Source organism: Leuciscus leuciscus (genome assembly GCF_965113295.1).
Source record: "Leuciscus leuciscus genome assembly, chromosome: 23".
Classification (NCBI taxonomy): domain Eukaryota; kingdom Metazoa; phylum Chordata; class Actinopteri; order Cypriniformes; family Leuciscidae; genus Leuciscus; species Leuciscus leuciscus.
Genome location: NC_138747.1, coordinates 2,960,404 through 2,981,722, shown reverse-complemented (window position 1 = coordinate 2,981,722; position 21,319 = coordinate 2,960,404). Strand labels below are relative to the sequence as shown.

The 21,319-nt window shown below is 37.8% G+C and overlaps 1 protein-coding gene across 6 annotated transcripts in view; it reads right to left on the bottom strand.

Annotated features, from left to right (window-relative positions):
- slmapa (sarcolemma associated protein a) overlaps positions 1-21,319 on the bottom strand; it is a 67,674-nt gene that overhangs the window by 22,530 nt on the left and 23,825 nt on the right. For 2 of the 6 annotated variants that reach the window (XM_082155795.1, XM_082155794.1), the window contains exons 4-12: positions 9,576-9,612; positions 6,018-6,080; positions 3,616-3,711; positions 3,408-3,479; positions 3,194-3,334; positions 2,248-2,385; positions 1,998-2,166; positions 1,779-1,829; positions 188-250 (exon numbers count right to left, since the gene is read on the bottom strand). In XM_082155795.1, the coding sequence (XP_082011921.1) occupies positions 188-250; positions 1,779-1,829; positions 1,998-2,166; positions 2,248-2,385; positions 3,194-3,334; positions 3,408-3,479; positions 3,616-3,711; positions 6,018-6,080; positions 9,576-9,612 (830 nt within the window). Of the gene's footprint in view, positions 1-187; positions 251-1,778; positions 1,830-1,997; positions 2,167-2,247; positions 2,386-3,193; positions 3,335-3,407; positions 3,480-3,615; positions 3,712-6,017; positions 6,081-9,575; positions 9,613-10,892; positions 11,581-21,319 lie in introns of those variants that run through there. The other 4 variants (XM_082155796.1, XM_082155797.1, XM_082155799.1 and 1 more) reach the window with 3 other exon arrangements.

The window sequence follows — 21,319 nt, the reverse complement described above, 5'->3', positions numbered from 1 at the left end:
TAGTCGCAAATGAAAAAATAACATTAGTGGCAGTCTGAGACCCTCTTAGAGTTCATGTCCCTGTAAAAACCTTCCTCACTTTACAGAGTAAATCAACTGTAACTGTGTGTCCTGCTTTGATGCTCATTAATAAGATTATTTATTAGTATGGCTTTGGAAGACTTTGGAAAGAATGCGGTGTACTCACATTGACACTCAATGTACTGTTGGATTAAAGTGCAGTCTCCTCCACTCTTTAAAAGAAAGTGGTCTACCAAAGAAAGAAAAACCCTCCATTAAATGAACAGCAAATGGAGTAACACATCGAGGGGCATCAGATGATCATAAAACATAAGCCAGATCTACAGGATACAATACGAGACGGAACCAAACAGAGATGCAGAGGGCGGGACAAGGACACAGACGGGAGACTGCAGCTATTCGTGGACCTGTGCCTCACTGCCCTGAAGAGACTGACTGACACCTGTCATTCACCTGTCAACACTAGGACAAACAGTGTGACAACGAGGTCTGACACTGATAATCAAGGATGATGTTTTTGCTGATGATTCCACCTCTTATAAGTATCAGAAATATTGAATTTGGCTAAATAAAATATTCAAGATAAAAACTCAGTTTGGTAATCTGTCTAATGTTATTAATTTATCTAATATCTTTTGAATTATTATTATTATTTTTATAGTCATATGGATATATCACAATGTTTCAGCCAAATTGTGCAAACAAGCACAGAAAACATGTAACTATTTATAATAATAATAAAAATTGCAATCACACATTTTTTTTATCAGAAAAATAGCAATTTGATTTTTCCCCTCTGGCTGCCCTATTATAAAAGCTTAAGGCAAGATACAGCTAAGGCCTGACATGCACATCACTCATGGTTTAACAACCACGCATTTTGATGCCAAACGACACCATCTTTGAAGTTTTCCAGTCAATTTTGGGATTTAAAATGCTCATGTTCCCAACAAGGGGTCTTACTGAAGAAGGAAAAAACATGCTACACTATCCTAATCATTTCTGAAGTCAGTGCACTTCACGGAAATGAATGATAAAGGGAAAGTTCAATGAGGGGAACGTCTCCGCCTAGAGGTTTGTGTTATGTGGTACACCACATCAAGGTGAACAGCAGTTTCATTTCTGAGATGCTGCCTCTTATATCTCTTCCAGAGAAGTACTAGAAATGTGTTCAATTATTGGGCTCTGTTTCAAACCCTAGTGGCCTTGCTGTGTACTGACTACATGGGTGGTGTCCAATCTTCCAGCAGAGTTTAGTGCTGACCCTACTTAAAACACTGACTAAATGACATTAATAATATCATCAGTTAGCAGAATTAAAATGGCTCCTGACCATTCAGAACTTTATCAATCAATCAAAGAAGTCTAGTAAAAAATACAGATGACTAAACAGGCCAACCAGCTCACACTAAAACTCCTTTCCTCTGAATACTTCCCTCCTATACTGATTCATTAAACAAGTACACAGGAAGAACTTAGTGACAAACGGCCAAATGAGAGGGGAAAAGTTAAGTAAGACTCCTAAGACCGTACACACAGGTGTCGACATGAACACACATGCTCAGTGGAAAAGATCAAGGCCTTCGAGACAGAAAAAAGGTCATAATGAAAGCAAAGCCGGACAGACAGAAAGAAAAAGGGACAGAACAACAAAAATAAATTAAAAAAGGCAACCAAAGGCGAGCTCCCATGCTGAATTAGTCAGAGGCGATGCAAGGTTAGCAGCACACTAGCAGACGCATGCGTCTCCAACTCACCTAAGCTGTTGTTTTCCTTTATGCTTTTCTCCTGCAGCTGTTCTAACCGGACTGGAAAACGACAACGAGAAGATTTTGACCAAAAAGAAAAACAAGAGCTCTATACCGACAGATGCTCCTCCTCAACCGGTTGCATCTCTTCAGTTACCGTGTTATAGATGTGCACCGTTCTCAACCAAGAGTCCAGTACTGAAATGCTGCATGATTGTGTATGTTTACCTTGCAGGGCCGTTAGTCTCTCATTCGTGAAGTCGTTGTCCGCCTGCAGGGCTTCGATTCGAGCCTGAAGCGACTGTTCCTTCTCCTCCATCTCTTCAATCCTCAGCTGTAGCTCTTTCTTCTCATTCAGGCCTTTCTGAGTGAGCTCCTCGTGTTTGCCCTCGGCCAGCTAAACACAAAAGTTTTTAACTTTAGCAGGTATAGCAATTTAACAGGGTTAATGTGCGACAGTGGGTGGTGATGGACATGCCTTGATCTTTTCTGAGAGATCCTTGATTTCATTGACTGCTCCGTTGTATTTGTTGGCGAGTTCTCTGAGCTCTTCCTGTGTGTGTTCGTTCATCTCTCTCAGGTGCGTGCACTCGTCTTCTGTGTTACTCAAGCTCCTCTGCAATACAAAAACACACAGCTGATAGAACCCTTATTTCGATAATCCACTTTTAGACACACTTTGTAACTACATGTCAACTAACTCTTTTTAGAGTATTAGTAGACTATAATGCCTGCTTCAGATTACACGATTTTAGCCTGATTTTGTCACGATCCGTTTGACGATCTCGTAAATGACAACGGGCTTCAGGACGCAAGATTCGATCGTTTCATCTCGTATAGTGTGTCATAGTGGGCGACAACCGACGTCGCACAAGCGTCTGCGATGCTTCACGACATCACTATAAAAAGACTAGCATGTTTAATTTTTTTTCCGGTCCTCCACGACGGGTTTCGTCAAGAGTGAGTGAGTGAGTGAGTGTGTGTGCGTGTGTGAGTGTGTGAGTGCGTTTGTGTGAGTGAGTGAGCGAGAGTGTGTGTGTGTGTGAGTGAGAGATATGTGTGCGAGTGAATGTGTGCATGTGAGATGGCACGCAATGACTGGTTGGAAAGCAACGTGTAGTCTGACATGTTTCTTGTCCACGACACGACAAGTGTGACAAGAAATAAAGTGCTAAAGTGCTTATGTAACCTATGCTAATAGTAACTATAGTACTTAGTTGGAAGAATTATTTGTGATTTTAGGTATCACTTTATTTCGATGGTCCACTTTAGACATTCTACCAACTAAAAGTTACTTTGCAAATACATTACAGTTAAAGAACTTTACATTAATTGGCTATTTAACAATTTTGAAACATCTAATCCAGTATTAAGGACAAAATGGCTCTTTCGTTCTTGCATAATCAAAATATATATATTTTTACCTCCACCTCGGACAGTTTCCTGACCACCTCGATTTTCTCCTGAAGGACCCGCCTCAGGGACTCTTTGGCTGTCGTCTCGTAGTTGTGTTTGTCCTCTGTTAAGGCTACAAGCTCCTTTCGGATACCGTCTTCTGTTTGATTCTGAGGAGACAGCATGCAGTGATGTATTTCTGTAAACACATTTCAAATACTCAAAGCAGACGCAGGGCCTTACTTTTGAATATGCTTGCAACTGATTCCCCATCACCTCCAATCTAGAAAGTAACCGGTCTTCATCGATTAAAGCCTGTAAAGACCAATAAACAGACCTTGTTATCATATCATAAGTGTCACATATTCTGAGTGCAACTAAACATGCCTAAAACAGCCACCTGTATTGAATAATTAATAATGGTCTCCTTTAATTGTGATGTGTGCTGTACCTGCCAGCTGCTCTCTGATGCCTCCTGTGTGCTGGCCAGCAGCCTCTGCAGAGTGGCCAACTTCTGCTCCAGCATCTGCTCTCTGTGTAAGGCCTCCTGAAGGACACAAGCAGAACATCAACATTATCTGATCGCTAATATATATATATTTGGAGCTGGTAACCCAATGCACAGGACAATGGTGACACCACAATAAAAATATTCATGATTCTGAAGCTGAAAATACCGAATGAAAATAGACGAATATGTACTCTGTCACTGTGACTACATATATTTAAAATAATGTAGGCCACTTTTTACTGGTAACATAAGACCTTTGGCATTATCAGGAGCCAAAAATATTCCCCCATTGCACTATTATACAGCATATTCAGCATTATATATAGTAGTTTAATGTAGTACTGTCACTAAAACTCTGAAAATTAGAATTTTTTGAAAATTCGTAATTTTAAATAAAAAAAAAAGTAAATATTTTGTATTTTATTTTATTTCTATATTGCGATATACTGTGACACGATATATTGTTACACCCCTAATAAAAAAATTCAAAATTATGTGCATATATATATATATATATTACTGTTCAAAAGTTTGTGGCCAATAACATTCAATTAACTTAACACTTTTACTCTGTTACAAAAAATTCTAATAAATGCTGTTCCTTTGACCTTTCTATTAATCAAAGATCATTTCTATGAATCAACAAAATGTTTTGAACATGATGAACGTAATAATCAGAAATGTATCTTGAGCACAGTGTTGGGCAAGTTACTTAAAAAAAGTAATTAGTTATAGTTACTAGTTACTTCTCACAAAAAGTAACTGCGTTAGTAACTGAATTACATCATTACAAAAGTAACTAATTACCAGGGAAAGTAACTATTGCGTTACTTAAAAAAAAAAAAAAGTTTAAATATAAGAAATTTCTTGGATACCCCCAATATGAAATGTTAAATGAATGAAATTGACACTAAATAGAACATCTTATTATTATAAAACGTTGTACACTAATCTACACTATTTTAATGTTGCTGTGGGACAATGTGAGAGACACCTATTAACTTAAATATTAAAATATTATCATTACTATAGTGCAACAATAAAACAATAGATGGTTTAGAACTTTTAATATTTATTGCACAGACCACAACTGGCCAACAAATAAGTCTAAAAATAAATTATGCTTCTTAAGAAATGTACCAAAAATAAATAAATAGTAGCCTAATAAAAATATACATACACATACACTAGTGCATATAATTAAAATGATAAAACTTAACTCACACACCTTTACAACTGGTAGACATTCTGTATAGCCTACTTGAAGTATTTTCTTCCTCACAATAGTAAGTTTAACAAAAAGTGCTTTCAATATAATACTGAACAATGTATCAACATAAATAATAATAAAACAATATAATCTTTTGGGGGGTTATTTTCATAATCTACAGAGAACGTCATCATCAGAGGTTATTTTAGCCAAATTCTAGTCGTGTTTGCCGCACGTGCTCACAACCGTCAAACAAATATGTTTGAACGTTCCCTGCAGGTTATTTTGGAGTTTATGTTATATAAACTAATTAAAACATTGCATATGATACCAATATGCTACAGAGATTATTCAAATGCTGATATGTGTAATTTATTTATAAATAAAGTATTTATGCTCGGACACATTCGGTCTCTGTCGCGCACTGTCGAGCGCGTTCTCGGACACACTCGGTCTCTCTCGCGCACTGTCGAGCGCGTTCTCGGACACACTCGGTCTCTCTCGCGCACTGTCGAGCACGCTCGCGGCATTCGCCTCGCTTTTGTCGAGTCCCGCGCCTCATAAACACTCACACACCAGAGAAAAAACTTTGCAGCTCCTATGGCTGAGAGAGAGAGCCTACTCGGATGAAAACCGCTTCAGTGAGCTCAATTAAAGTAACGCCGCATTTTTATTGACAGTAACGGTAACGGCGTTGTAATGGAGGAAGCAGTAATTAGTTAGATTACTCGTTACTGAAAAAAATAACGCCGTTAGTAACGCCGTTTATTTATAACGCCGTTATTCCCATCACTGCTTGAGCATCATATTATAACTTTTTCTGAAGGAGGAGAAGATGGGAGTAATGATGCTGAATATTAAGCTTTACGTCACAGGAATAAATTATATTTTAAAATATATTCAAATAGAAAACAGCTATAATAAATTGTAAATAATATTTCACAATATTACTATTTTCAATCAAATGCAACATGTATATAATAAATATACACTATTAAATAAATATATATATATGTAATTTACTGTATTAATATATTACATTTCAAGGCCAGTACATAAAATCTCATCTTTTCTCATCATTTTGATGCTTAATGGTTGCAGATGGCCTGTAGAGGTCAGTGTTGCTCCATACCTGCAGGTACTGGGAGAGCTGAAACAGTTCCTGAGAATACATATTGGGTGTATTTGCGGACACCTGCATGAAAGAAGAAAAAATTAATAATAATAGATAAACTGTGTGCAGATTTTTTTCTTTTCTCACAAACTCAGGTTTGTGTACTTCAATGAAACACTTATCTATTGAGCATCTTTTCACATGTTGTCCTTGATGCATCTAAATCAATGCAATCAAAAGCAGCTTTCACCAAAAGAAACATCTTCTGAAAAGGTGAAATAACCTTGAATGAACCCTGAATTCTAGCTGAATAGAGGCCTTGTTCCTTATATTGTAACCACAATGTTCCAAATAGTGAAATTGTGACTCAAGATCTGCTACATTTATTGAATCCACATGATGAGACACTCCCAGAGCAGAGAGCAAGTCACAAAGAGTATTTTTATATTGACAGCGTCAGATATAGAAGCGCTATATGCATCTGGGAATGGATGTGACATTGACAGGTCTGCATTCATGGGGTTTAAGGGGGACGCCAGTCCATCTAACACCATCTTCAGTACAACAGATGGAGGCTCAGAGTGATGATGCAATGATTTACACATGCATGGTTTTGTCATCACAGATGCAGATGATGTCATCGTTCTGCAAGCCCCATCCGTACACTGATATCATTAGCTAATTGTTTTTCCTAATCCATCAGGCCGAGTTACAACTCCTGACTGAATTCGAAAACACTCCCTAAAACATTCATTATTAGTTCACTTTGAGGTTCCGACATTTAAAAAACTCAGAAGAGAACCATCGGACTCCTCGAGTAAGAGGTTGTGAGTGAAATTTGCTCAAAAAAGTTATGCATACACAATTGTTCAAAAGTTTGGGATCAGATTTTGTTGTTGTTTGACTGAAATTAATTATTTTATTCAGCAAGGACACGTCAAATCGATCAAAAGTGACAGTAAAAACATTCAGAATGTTACAAAAGATTAAATTCTGTTCTTTTGAACGTGCCATTCGTCAAAGGATCCTGAAAAAAGTGATCAGCTAACACAAAAATATTAAGCAGCACAACTATTTTTAACATTGATAATAATAATAAATGTTTCTTGTTCAAATCATCATATTAGAATGATTTCTGAAGGATCATGTGACACTGAAGACTGGAGTAATGATGCTGAAAATTCACAGGAATAAATTAGCCTACATTTTACAATACATTCAAATAGAAAAAGTTATTTTAAAATAATATTTCACAATGATTACTCTTTTTTTATTTTTTATTAAATAAATGCAGCCTTGGTGAGAGAGGTGTCGAAATTAATCGTTTCTACGATGCAGACGAGGATGATTCGGTATCAGTTCAGTAATAGACCATAACCGATTATAACGTACTGCCGCTTTTCTGACGTCATTTGTCGCGGTAGCACACAACGGCAGAGTGAGGCGAGACATCCTTATGCATCACTTTCTGCCAGGACTTTTACGTGCTTTTCCCAAATCACTGAAGTGAGCTCGACGTCCGGGTTAGCGGTAGCATTAGCCATCAGGCAAGTGTTATTTAAATAAACTCCTGATGTACTTACAAACTTTCCAATGCCTCGTTTTATGAGTACAGAACCTATTTGTACTACTGTAGAAGTTTGGTACCATTCTGGGCATTATTAGTGGAGTCATTTACCAGATACAACCTTGGATCCGTTAGCGCCTGCACTAAGCCTGATATCTCTAAATAAGCTCTAACTTTAATAATGTATGACTAAAGGGGAAAAAAGCGTCCGGGGGGTGTTTGGCTCGAGGTCATGGTGCAAAGGACCCTAGGTTGAAATTACTCCGAACCATCACTTTAAAAGCCTACATCTGGGCACATCTCGGCTTTTATGAACGACCTGGTAAGCACGACCTGGAGAAGACACACGCTGTGTGTAAATCATGTCACGCACACATAATATATGCAGGGGGTAATAGCACTAACTTGAGAAGCCACGTCAGTCGCTGTCACCCCGAGCTGTTAACGCCTGGCAGAGCTGCGGTCTCATGTCGTGGATGAATGGCAGCGATCACTTTTAGTATTTACTTTTGTGTGTTCTCAATGCTCCTGTTGTCTTCAGTGCCCAGACTTGAGTTTTGTTTGATACATTCAAGAAGCGTGTTTTCTTTGAGCGGGTAAAATTAAAGGTTCAGTTCATATATCTGACTGCTTGCATTCATTGACAAAATTGTATACATGTGAAGTAGAAAATTGAGAACATCATGATATCGAATTGAACTGAATCGATGACATGATAATCGTAATCGAACCGAACCGTGCGACCAGCGTAGGTTCACACTAGGGCTGGGCAATAAAACGATAACGATATGTATCACGATAGACACGTAAATCAATATCAATAAAAAATGCGTTCGATAAAACGTTCGATCATTATTTTTTTCTTCGCCGGAAGAAACCAGAGGTTGCGAAGCAAGTTTGGTTGCATGAACAAAGGCACTCACTCTCTGGTAACCTAGCAACGTAGCGGGTGACACGCTAACAGCCGGTCATGTAACAATATGGTTGCGCCATATATTTATTATATTTATACATATATTTATACATATATTACACTTTAAGCATTTCTTACGTATTCTTTAATTTTGCACCTTAATGTTAAGAGATAATCGTTAAGTGTTCATTGTGATTTTAGACTTGTGTTTACATTAATTATTTGAGCGTTTTCCATGGTTGTGTTGATGTTTCTGCCTTTATAACTGAGGGGATTATAATCAGAGGAAGGTTAAGTTTAAAATAAATTTTTTTTTTAAATGTAATACATTTGTCTCCTGGTCCTTATTTTAAATAGGTCATAAAAAAATATCAATATCGACCGATATGAAACACCTATACTGTGATACAGTTTTCAGCCATATCGCCCAGCCCAAGTTCACACCCCTATTTGATGAGCAGATGATAATTCTTTCATAAACATTTTTTTAAATCTCACCGACCCCAAACTTTTGAAAGGTATATTTACTACTTCACTAAATTACAATTGTGAATTGGGATGTAGTTTGAGTCAAGGATCTCATCAACATGCTCTCAGTAATAGCATTTGATGCAACAAAGAGAGAAGAGAACGACTTTATTAGATTAGACTAATGCGATTAAGCATGAGTATATATTTAAAACTTGCAAAGAAAGACACCTCTGTGCACGACTGGGAACGATCCGCCACACAACTGAAATGTTCCCTGTTAAAGCTCCACGGAGGCATCCCACACGGAGGATAACTGCATTATCTAACTTCATCTGGACCACCTCCAAGATTGTTCACAAATACACCACATGGAAACCTCAGATAGCGGCACATAATGCTTGCTGATGTTAATTCAAGGCTTTAGCAACAGCAAGGACATGGAAATCAATGGCATTCATAACAAGCTGCTTTGAGGACAACACAGCAAAAGCTGCATGCTGTTTGATATCCAAAAGACACAATTATAAAGAACATAATGAACCGGAAATCATTCATTCATGATCAAGTTTAATCTGGAGACAAACAGCCTTACATCCTGCGTATATAACAGGTCACGAACGCTTACCTTATCAATAGCCAGTGGCAGTGGAGCTGGAACAACACTGGAAGAGAAAGAGAGATTGTTACTGGTTTACGGAGAGATCGGGACGGATCTACTGACACTTTGCATGAGGAAAGTTAGGTGCAAATATTTGCTAGCAGACTCACTCAACCGATTCAACTTTGCACTGTTAATCTTTTACAGTACAGCCCTTGTACTGTAGTACAAGTTGTGTTTCATTTACCTTTTTTGCTTTTTGACTTGGTTTTAGCTTTTAACTATAATAAAAGTGGTTGGCTGGCTCCCATCAAACCATAAAAGCCTTTGTATACATTATATAAGATAATATCCAGTACCGTGATATTGCCAATAAAAGGAACAAGTCAAAAACTCACAGACTGTTTTAATGTTAAAACATCAGATATCATCTAAATGATTCCAGCTATGTCACGCCACATCAGCCGTCCAAGTTGGCGAAGCTGAACTTACACCCAGTTTCCCGTGCTTGCATGACATAAATAGGCTGTGGGTTCAAAAGGTCAGCAGTGATACCTGTGGACTTTCTGCTCTAGAGAGAATATGAAAAACAGAATATGAAATCATCTCGGTCACTGAGACTTTGCGAAATGAGTCGAACTGAATGAAGTCAGGAGAAATGGAGTCTAGAGAACCACATGACAACCCATGAACCCTGATCCGATCTATAAACCCTGAGGAACTACAGGAAAATATGACAAAGATTTTCCAAAACATCAATCCAGGCTATTTATATGATGCAAATCTTAAAGATGACAAAATAAACTTGTAACATGGATATGTAATTAATTGGACATAATATAGTGTGTACACATTTTTGTCCAATAAAATACTAAGTTTTTCAAGCATGTCATTTCTCCTAATATTGCCAGGTTTGGCATGACTATGGGAATAAAGTGGGAAAAGATGAGTCCTTTTGGAGGAACAAGCACTTTGAAATATACCCTTCAACAACTTCCTGTTGGAACAGGAAATACGTCAACAGTGGAAAGCAGATTGCACTCATGAATACAGTACAAGTCATTTAAAAACATATTCAGCATATGTTCAAGGCCTTGTTCAAACACACATTATTGTTTTTTCTAGTACATTAATTATTAAATGACCAGCTTTAAACCTGTAATCCAGGTGGGTGAACTATAAAACATGTAGAGAGAGAAGAGCAGGGATAGTTCAGGCCTCAACACACCCAAATAAAAACGTCCTGCTAGATGTGATTCACATTTCAAGCATTTTTTTCCCATATGAACTGCGTCATTCCTTCAAAAGCCTGCCGATCCCTGTTTTTTGGAGAAGTCTTGTTACCTGAAGTGTAAGAAAAGCAGACTTTATAGTGAGATGTCCATCAGCTGAGCAGATGTCTGGCAGTCCAAATGTCTGTGGTGTTAATATTTATCTTTCAGACGCTTTGCAGAAGAACATGCTGTCATGCTCTCTTTAGCAGCTTGATAACATGGCTGGATCCTCGTCGCCTGTGCAAAATCAAAACAGCGCAGTTGTGTCCGCTCCACACAGTTCAACACCATCCACGCCTCTCCCACAGGCAGCGGTTCAAAGTTCAAGAGCCTGTCATGTGATAATTCCAGACTCTTCTGAAATAAAACACTCCAAAGTCCCTCAGAGCTCCACACCGATCTGAAGAGCCTTCAATTTTCATGCGCAGTGAAACTCAGGCGGGACAATAGTAGCAGAACCTGATCCGTTGGCCGTCTGCCCCTATGGCATCTGCTCAGCAACTCATGTAAAGAAACAAAGCCGACGGGTTGGAGAGCATTCCAGGAGACATGGGGGAAGATCGCACTTGTGGGATGTTCATAACTAAATAGAGTTATGCAATAGTGATCCACAAACATCCTTATAGCAGTGGAGCATCACGTTACACAAGCAAAGGTTGTGTTTGGAACAGCATACAACACCATATAGTGCAGTATATATAGTGTATACTGTGAACAATATGCTAATTTTCTAGGGATGCACCAATAAGAACATTTTGCATGATAATTGATGTCTAAATCCATATTTAGGGCCCGAGCACCGATGGTGTGAGGACCCTCTTGGAATTGCTCTGTTTATTATTATTATTCTTCTCCGCATTTAATCGCATTTTTGAGGGCCTAAACATGCTCGAAAACTCACGAAACTTTGCACACGCGTCAGAACTGGCGAAAATTTACATCTGATATAGGTTTCAGAATTGGGCGGGGCAAAATGGCTCGATAGCGCCACCTATAAAAGTTCAACGGAGTGCGCCTCCCGCTATGTTCCACGTACGTTTACGAAATTCGGTACATACATGTAAGGACCTAATACCTACAAAAAAGTCTCTTGGAGCGTAGCCCTAAACACAACAGGAAGTCAGCCATTTTCAACTTCCTCTCAGATTTTTGTGCAGTTTTTGCCATTTTCATGCCTCGTACTTTAACGAACTCCTCCTACAGTTTTAATCTGATCATCTTCAAATTTGGTGAGTGTAATCTTAAGGCCTTTGCGACGTTAAATTGCGAAGATCTTGAGTTTTCGTCGAAGGGCGGGTCCTCGGCGGCCTGACAAATTTCGATGTTTCGCCATGAAACAGGAAGTTGCTGAAACTCAGGCATGGAATGTTCAATCTGCCCCAAACTTCACACGTTTGATAAGCGTTCTGTCCTGAACACACGACCATGCTCATATTCAGTTACAGTCATAGCGCCACCTGCTGGCAACAGGAAGTGACATGTTTAACACTGTTGTGAACTCCTGATAACATATAAAAAAGTGCCAGCAAGTGCTAAGCATGCTAACAACATACTAGACACATGCTAAAACATGCTAGCAAACACTTAGCTAATTGCTAAAGCATGCTATTACTGCAATTAAATAGGAATTTGCTGTAACTCAGGCACGGAATGTCCAATCTGCCCCAAACGTCACACGTTTGATAAGAGTCATGGCCTGAACACATCTACATGAGAATATTCAGTTATAGTAATAGCGCCACCTACTGGTAACAGGAAGTGTCATGTTTAACACGTTGATGCCGTTCTAGCAACATGTTAAAAATGCCATTGACTTCTAAACATGCTAGAAACATGTTAAAACATGCTAGCAAAACTTAGCTAACTGCTAAAGCATGTTAATTCAATGAAACAGGATGTTGTTGTTACTCAAGAAGGCAATGTCCAATCTGCGCCAAACTTCACACTTTTGATAAGCGTTCTGTCCTGAACACATGACCATGCTCATATTCAGTTACAGTCATAGCGCCACCTGCTGGCAACAGGAAGTGACATGTTAAACACTGTTGTGGACTCCTAATAACATATAAAAAAGTTCCAGCATGTGCTAAACATGCTAACAACATACTAGAAACATGTCAAAACATGCTAGCAAACACTTAGCTTAGTGCTAAAGCATGCTAATACTGCAATTAAATAGGAATTTGCTGTAACACAGGCACGGAATGTCCAGTCTGCCCCAAACTTCACACGTTTGATAAGAGTCATGGCCTGAACACATCTACATGAGAATATTCAGTTATAGTAATAGCGCCACCTACTGGTAACAGGAAGTGTCATGTTTAACACGTTAATGCCGTTCTAGCAACATGTTAAAAATACCATTGACTTCTAAACATGCTAGAAACATGTTAAAACATGCTAGCAATACTAAGCTAAGTGCTAAAGCATGCTAATATAATGAAACAGGATGTTGTTGTTACTCAAGAAGGCAATGTCCAATCTGCGCCAAACGTCACACTTTTGATAAGCGTTCTGTCTTGAACACATGACAATGCTCATATTCAGTTACAGTCAAAGCGCCACCTGCTGGCAACAGGAAGTGACATGTTAAACACTGTTGTGGATTCCTAATAACATATAAAAAAGTGCCAGCAAGTGCTAAACATGCTAACAACATTCTAGAAACATGTTAAAACATGCTAGCAACACATAGCTAAGTTCTAAAGCATGTTAGAAATGCTAAAGGAAGTTGTTGTAACTCAAACATACAATATCCAATATGCCCCAAACTTCACATACTTCATAAAAGTCCTGCACTGAACACATCTACAAAGCAATATTCAGATATATAACCCCACCTACTGCCAACAGAAACTGAACTGGTTAACACAGTAATGCAGTACTAACTACATACCTATTGTGTACTAAGCATGCTAAAAACATACTAAACATGCTAGCAACTACTATATACTGTATACCTCCTTAAATGCACATTGCCCAACCATGCTCTGTCTTCCTAAAGCCAACGAGTGACGATGGCACGGGTGCGAGGGCCCTTTCATCGCTGCTTGCAGCTTTAATTTTATATTATTTTTGAGAGCCTGATTACAAAAAACAAAAGTCTCACCATTAAAAGCCATGTCCTGAGCACTTTAACATAAATCAAACATATACAGTACTATAGCCTAGTTTGATCAAGCTTTAAAATATAAGGAATAATATATTAATATATTAATTAATATAAAGAATTAAAATGCATGTGCCATGGATAAATAAATTGGAATTATCAAGGACAAATTTTTTTTATTAAACCATACTGTTGATGAAAATATGAGAAAAATAAAAGTGCAAGTTATAATCAATAATGCATCACTGTTTTTGAAAGAGAAACATCAAAAATTAATATTACGGTTTCAAATAACAGCCCTGCCGAAGCTGAAGAGCTGAATGAACATGGGGAAACTGAAGTTAGCGGGTTAATTAACTCAAAACACATCCTATATGAGATTAATTAAATATTTATTCAACATAAACATAATATTACAACTTATATCTGCACAAAATGACACAAATGCACAAATTAACTTGAACTAAGTTATGTGCTGTGGTCAGAATGTGAAATCGATGCCGATATATCATGCTTTCTTAATTTTCTGTATTCTACTTTGTCTTTAGTATAAAATTGAGTGAAAATGCAAAAATAACCATAATTTATATTATATCTAGATGCCATTTGCTACATTTAACTTGCATAAAACTGATGCACTTGCATAATACTCAAGTGGTGACAATGTAGTATGTTGTGTATAATTTATATAAACACATTATATACACATTTTGTGTGTGTGTGTGTATATATAAACACATACACACACTTCCAGATATCCAGAACCGAAGCTAGACACTTGCTATAAAAATAATTCAAGATGCCAAGGCAAAATGAGCTATTTCTGATTCTTGAACTGAAGTTTATAACGTTCATAATAGCAACATCTCCCACTAAAGCAGTGTGCAGCTTCAGGCACAGTGTCTTGTGAGTGTGTGTTTATGTAATCCAGAGATGAGTCACAGTAACTCTCCTGTTCCAAGCCTGCAGCCACACACACGCCATTGTTTGAGATTTGTTTCTCAATATGGCAGTCATGGACTCACTCATAATTCATGAAGACTCGCCGATATCAACAGAGCCATGGAAAACACTCTGAATTTGATTGAGAAGCATTTTGTTTTTATCCTCCAGGACTAGGGATTAAAACAAGTGTAATTTTTCAATTATTGGCATTGGCAAGGGCAGACTGACATGCAAAGTTTCCAACCACAATTTGTTCTTTACATTCCATTTAGAAAAACGAATTAGAAACTAGGGTAACACTTTATTTTACAGTGTCCTTGTTACATATGATACATGTACTTACAATAGTATTAACGGTTAATTATGCATAATTACATCCAACTAACCCTCAATCAAACCCTAATCCTACCCTAACTCTATAGTAAGTACATGCACTTAATTAATATTACTCAGTACTTCAATATAATTACACTGTAACAATGACACCGTAAAATAAAGTGTAACCAAAACTAGTAATCCAGATGCGTAGCACCACACTTCTAGCTCATGATGAAATTGAAATGTAATTGAAATAAATAAATATTACACGTTTAGTGTCCATCAGCTATTGATCAACCAATTCAGTCATACACACACGGTGTCAAGTGAACTGCACTTTTATGAATGTCAACAACCACCAATTGGAATATATTTGATGTGTATTTTCTAGGGCTGGGTAAAAAAATATCGATTTCTCGATTTTAATCGATTCTCATTTTTACGAACCGATATCGATTCTTAAATCCCAAGAATCGATTAGTCATCCTGTTCTCAGTTGATGAATGAATGCAACATTGTAGCGCCGCATCCCATCCAATAAATCTCAATAATCTTTGCTTTGTTACTATTGATATGAAACAAAGTCTCAGATTTGAAATTACGTCCATTTTCTTACGAAATTCAAAAACATAAATGCCGTGGTGTCGCTGTGGCGTGAGATCTCAAGAGAAGCACATGATCTTCTCTTCCGCCTTAATAACACCAGTTACAGCGCGAGATAAACATGAATGAGCATCTGAAAGTGTTAAAAGGTAGAGTACAACTTATCAAAGTCCGTATCATGTCACATGGAGTCGCTCAATCAGTGTTTCAACCGTGGAAAGACATCAGTAAAACAGCTTGTAAACAATGTCATGTAACGTCACATTTACCTCAGAAAAACCATATCCAGTGACCATAAACTCGTTAGTCAGCTAGAAAAATTAACTCTAGAGAGGAGCATTTTGCTAAATATATGCATCATATTACATATTCATTATAATTTTTTATATTTTTATGCATGTTTGAATAAATCTGGCAGGTTTTTATGACAGCCACCATTTAAATGTTTATATTTCATATAACTTTATTATTATAAAAAATTTATAAAAGTGTAATTTAAGTGTTTGTATACAAATCAGTTAATTTTTACCTTCAATATTATAGTAGGCTAATGAAGCCTAGTCGGCTACCACTGACTCCCATAGTTTACAGCATTAGTTAAGAGATTTGTTTTCCTTGAGAAAATGTGCCATGTATTGTCCCTGATATCCAAAATAATCAATATTGAATCGAAATCAAATCGAATTGCAAGCTTGTGAATCAAAATCGAATCGAATTGTGAAATTTGTGTCAATACCCAGCCCTAATATTTTCCAGCTTTGAAAAGCGATGGCGATTGGGGCGATGAGATTAATACAGAAATAGAAACCGAGCGATCAACAAAATAAAGTGGCTGGTTGGGACAAACGGAGGGAGGATTCACCACTGGCTCATTAATAATGATTTAGCATAATAATATAGCTTTTACATCAGGATGACAGTGAAATAGGACTGGACAGAATAGCATTTGCAGAAATGAAACGACTCACAAGAGAACCAATAAAGTGTGATTGGCAGATTGGAAATCCATTACAAATTCACTATGAGTAAACTGGAAACAATGTCCCAGATCTGGTTGTGGTCCTATGCTGAAATCTGTGATCAATTATAGAGGGAAAGAAAATGGTGAGAGTTCACCCAGTGGAGGAAACGGGACATCCCTTGTCCAGTAATGCACTCTCTCGCCCTCCAGATGGAAAATAAAAACGATCAGCCCTCGATGACTATCATTCACATCTCTGTCGTTTCCCTTCCTTCAATAAATCTATCCATCCCTACTCACAGCGCAACAATATAAATCTATCTGAAAGAGGCTAAATGAACATTAAGTGGAAAGAGTGAAGGGAAGATATCTTAAGCAGATGTCTTTTGTCGACTTGCTGGAAAGAATTTCAGCAGGCTAGTGGCGAGACATGATTTCTCACTCAAGCTGCCTTTTTGACCTCACTCGCAACACAAACAGCAAGTAAAAGCCCTGGCCACAAACACATATCCCAGAAATCCCCCGACTGCATCTTCTAATGAACAGAAGAGCGCGCAGACACATGCCGCTAACCCCGAACATGCATCTCTGGTCGTGCTGGGATCCTCAGGCAAGAGCTCAACAACTAGGCTAGACGTGTGTGGTGTCTATAAATACCTCAAACTGGATGTGAACATGCGACTGGGTCGAGAGCTCGGCCAAGGAGCTCCACTGCAGACACGAGACACAACTGATGTTTGATTAACAGGCCAAGAGGAGAAGAACATAGGGAGTAGAGTGAACAAAGATGGGACCGTTCGTATAACACAAGCATGTAATTTCTGAAGCACTAGCATCAGAAGCTTTGTCAAAAATAATAATGCATAATTCAAAATACATTTATGTGACCCTGGACCACAAAACCAGTCACATGGGTCAATTTTATGAAATTGAGATTTATACATCACATGAAAGCTGAATAAATAAGCTTTCCATTGATGTGTGGCTTGTTAGGATATGACAATATTTGGTCGAGATACAACTATTGAAAATCTGGAATCTGAGGGTGTAAAAAAGAGATTTCTTCTGTAAGCCGTCTAAAGTCACAGATAACGTAACTCCTGGAGATGGTGATCATGTGATGAATGTGGATCCACCTGCGGAAAACAAGGCTTACAGTTTTCGGAGAGAGTGGCTGAAAGACTTTGAGTGGCTTCTGCTATAAAATGGCTCAATGCACTGCGTTCACAGTAAAGCCTGTGGAACAGAGATTGCAGGTAACACTGCGTTTGCCATTGAATCCACACATTTTAGGCACGAGAGCTTGATTAAACACAGGGAGAGAGCCAAGCACAAGAAATGCCAGGACAAGTGTGTGGCAAAGAATTCAGGATCAGATTCGATTGTTGAAGCTTTTAATCGTCAGGATGCTCCTGGTTGTTCCGCTCAATTGGCAGAGTTGACTGTGAAATTTAACACCGCCTACACCATCTGTTAATATATATGTTAAATCTATTAATTTATATATATATATATATATATATATATATTTTTTTTTTTTATATATATATATTTTTTTTTTTTTTTTTTTTGCATAGTAGTTATGGTGCTCAAAGTTGCACCAGTGCAACCAAGTAAAAAATAAATAAATGTATTGGTAAAAAACTTGTCCAATGGCTTACCTAAAGTTGTGTCTGAATAAATAAGCTGGGATCAGAGAAAGTATTTCATCTTCTATATAGAACATTTTATATTTATCATGCATGTTATAAATAAAATAAATAAAAAAACGTTTTAAAAAAAAGAGCAGTAAGAGCTGCAGTTTCACTGAACGGCCACCGGTGTCGCTATAACACGGGTTTCTCAATTCTACATAAAGACCCTTTAAAAAACGTTTTGAACGTTCAGAACTTTTTCATAATCTAAACGTAAAATGTTCTTATAACATATTTTTGTTTGCTGATCAAATCTGATTTCAAATAGTCTTTGCGTCACTCTTAAGGTGACAACGTCAAAACGGGTGACGGAATAACCGGACGTATTTATACATATACCAGTCTCCTCCATTGGGAGCAACTCAATAGGGAGCTTATTTTCCATTTTTCCTACATTCGTTTTGTAAGTCGCTTGACATACGTGGGTAATGCCTACATCATTACTAAGGCAACCCATGCTGATAGGTTAGTTATGACTAAACACACAAATCTGATTTGATCACTTGCAGTTAATAGTGTGGACGGTCATGTCTGAAAAGAAAAGAGACTAATTTTATTGCTTACTCCCAGACTTTTTTTTTACTCCCAGGTAGCTTAATTTTTGTTTGTTTTTTGGCCTCCTGACGCTTCTTTGTACTTGTTTCTTTTGAAATTATTATTACTATTATTATCAAAATGTTATGATCAGCATTACCTTCACTAAATTTAGTTAGTTTGTTATTCCCTCATATTAAAAAAAATAACACATTTGTCACATTTTGATGGTTTAACCGAAAAGGACATAACTTTTAGACACACTTTTAGACTTCTAGATGAACTCGGAAGCTGACCTCACTAACAAACTAGTCAATTATTAAATGACCAGTCAACAATCACTGACCCATCCCTAACAGACCTGGAGTTAAAGAAAAGAAAAGAGGTTCAGGCATTAATGGGAGGATTTAGAGACACTGAGATTTAAGGTATGTGTGTGGTCCCACATCCCTGCCAGTGTTTATGGAGTTAAGAAATGGAAAGATCTCTGAGATTTCCCTGTCAGCTTTATTCAGCGAGCACTTCCATGCTAAACGAGGAGAGGCATGAAATCTTTTAAAGCTCCAGAAATGCCCACAGTACACACTTTGTTTCCACGTGAGTTGGTTTAACAGGTCCTGCCAGCACTGGAGGCCACAGGGAAGCGTTCAATGCGAGAGCCATCTGCTTCATGGATGCCTTCCGTTAAACGATTTTTATAGCCGATGATACATGCACAGTCAAACATAGCATTCATACGGTGGTAGGAAATCCCTTCCGTCAACAAGACCATCAATATCCCTCTTCATGAATATAATAAACACCAGCCATGCCGAGCATCAGATTGCTAACTAGACGACTGTTTGGCTCTGTACCCTGGATGGCAGTTCAATAGTGATACGCTAGGCAGGCTTTTAACTAAATGAAGAAAATGCAGGTGAAATGTAAAGTGGGTGCACATGGCTGGTGTACACCTAGATTTCAATGTAATAAAACCTGTGTGGATTTGGTGACGCTCAGACTTAATGCCGTCGAAATGGAACGGGGAGCAGATGGAGGCGGATGAGACCCGCGAGACCCCTATGGAGCCGGTGCTCATCTCTCGTCTCAGAGAGTCTGCAGATCGTGCAGCATCACACAAATCCAATCAAAAATCAATAACTGGCCGGGTCACAGTGAGTCATGCACAAAATGAAATTGAGGCCTTTGAGCCTGAAAAAAATAAAATAAAATCACCTTTTTGTAAGCTTTCATTACAATTTGATGAACAATGTGCTATTAAATCAATGCCATCCACTGAAATGTATTTATTTTATTTTTTTAAGATAATTTTAACAGTAAAAGACTGAAAAAATGCTAAGGTAAAAACCTGTTAAAGGGGTGGTATAATGCCCTATTCACAAAATGTAAAATAAGTCTCTGATGTCCCCAGAGTGTGTATGTGAAGTTTTAGTTCAAAATACCCCACAGATATTTTTATATAGCATGTTAATATTGTCACATTTTGAGGGTGAGCAAAAACGCACCGTTTTTGTGTCTGTCCCTTTAAATGCAGATGAGCTGCTGCTACCAGCACAGGGGGCGGAGCTTCAACAACCTGTGTCCTTTTATGTTCAAACCGGAATCAGACAATGATGGAGAGACTCAAGAAGTGACAACATATAGAAGCAACAGGACATTTCTGAATGGTTAGTTGATCTAGTCATTGATTACCATATTCTGTCATGATAATCTATAAATCACGTTCCTGGGGGCGGGGTTTGTCAATTTTAGGGTTGGTGATGTCACTAACCCAGGAGGAATGTGGTGTAGTCTCTACCAGCCGTTTGTTGTAGTCCTTAAAAAGCAATTTCTTTAAAATAAAATATCTTCCTTTGCTTTGAACTTTGAGCGTTATAACTTTGCAGATGTTGTTTATGCTCAAACAGCAACATTACACACTAACTAAAGTTAGAAAAGTGAAATCATAATCAACCACCCCTTTAATTGGCAAACAGCAAGTCCCCTTACTATACGGTGAAAAACTGGAATATATTTAATGGGACATTTCATGCAATTTTACAGTCAAATACTTTTAAATGTACAGTTTTTGGAAGTGAAAAAGAACAAGTCCTTTTTACAACTCTTTTGATTGACATTCCCAGTATACTCCGTGACGGCTCTTATTTGATGGCTTTTCAGTGAAATAACTTTTTTTTTTTTTTTTATGTACATGAAGTTTATAAAAAAGAACAAAAGCGAAAGTAAGCCTATAGTTCTTACACGACATCACACAGACATAGTCCAAATCTTTTCGATGCCATAGATGCTGTAAATGGACCTTACGCTGAATTTCACTTGGAATATTCTGCTAA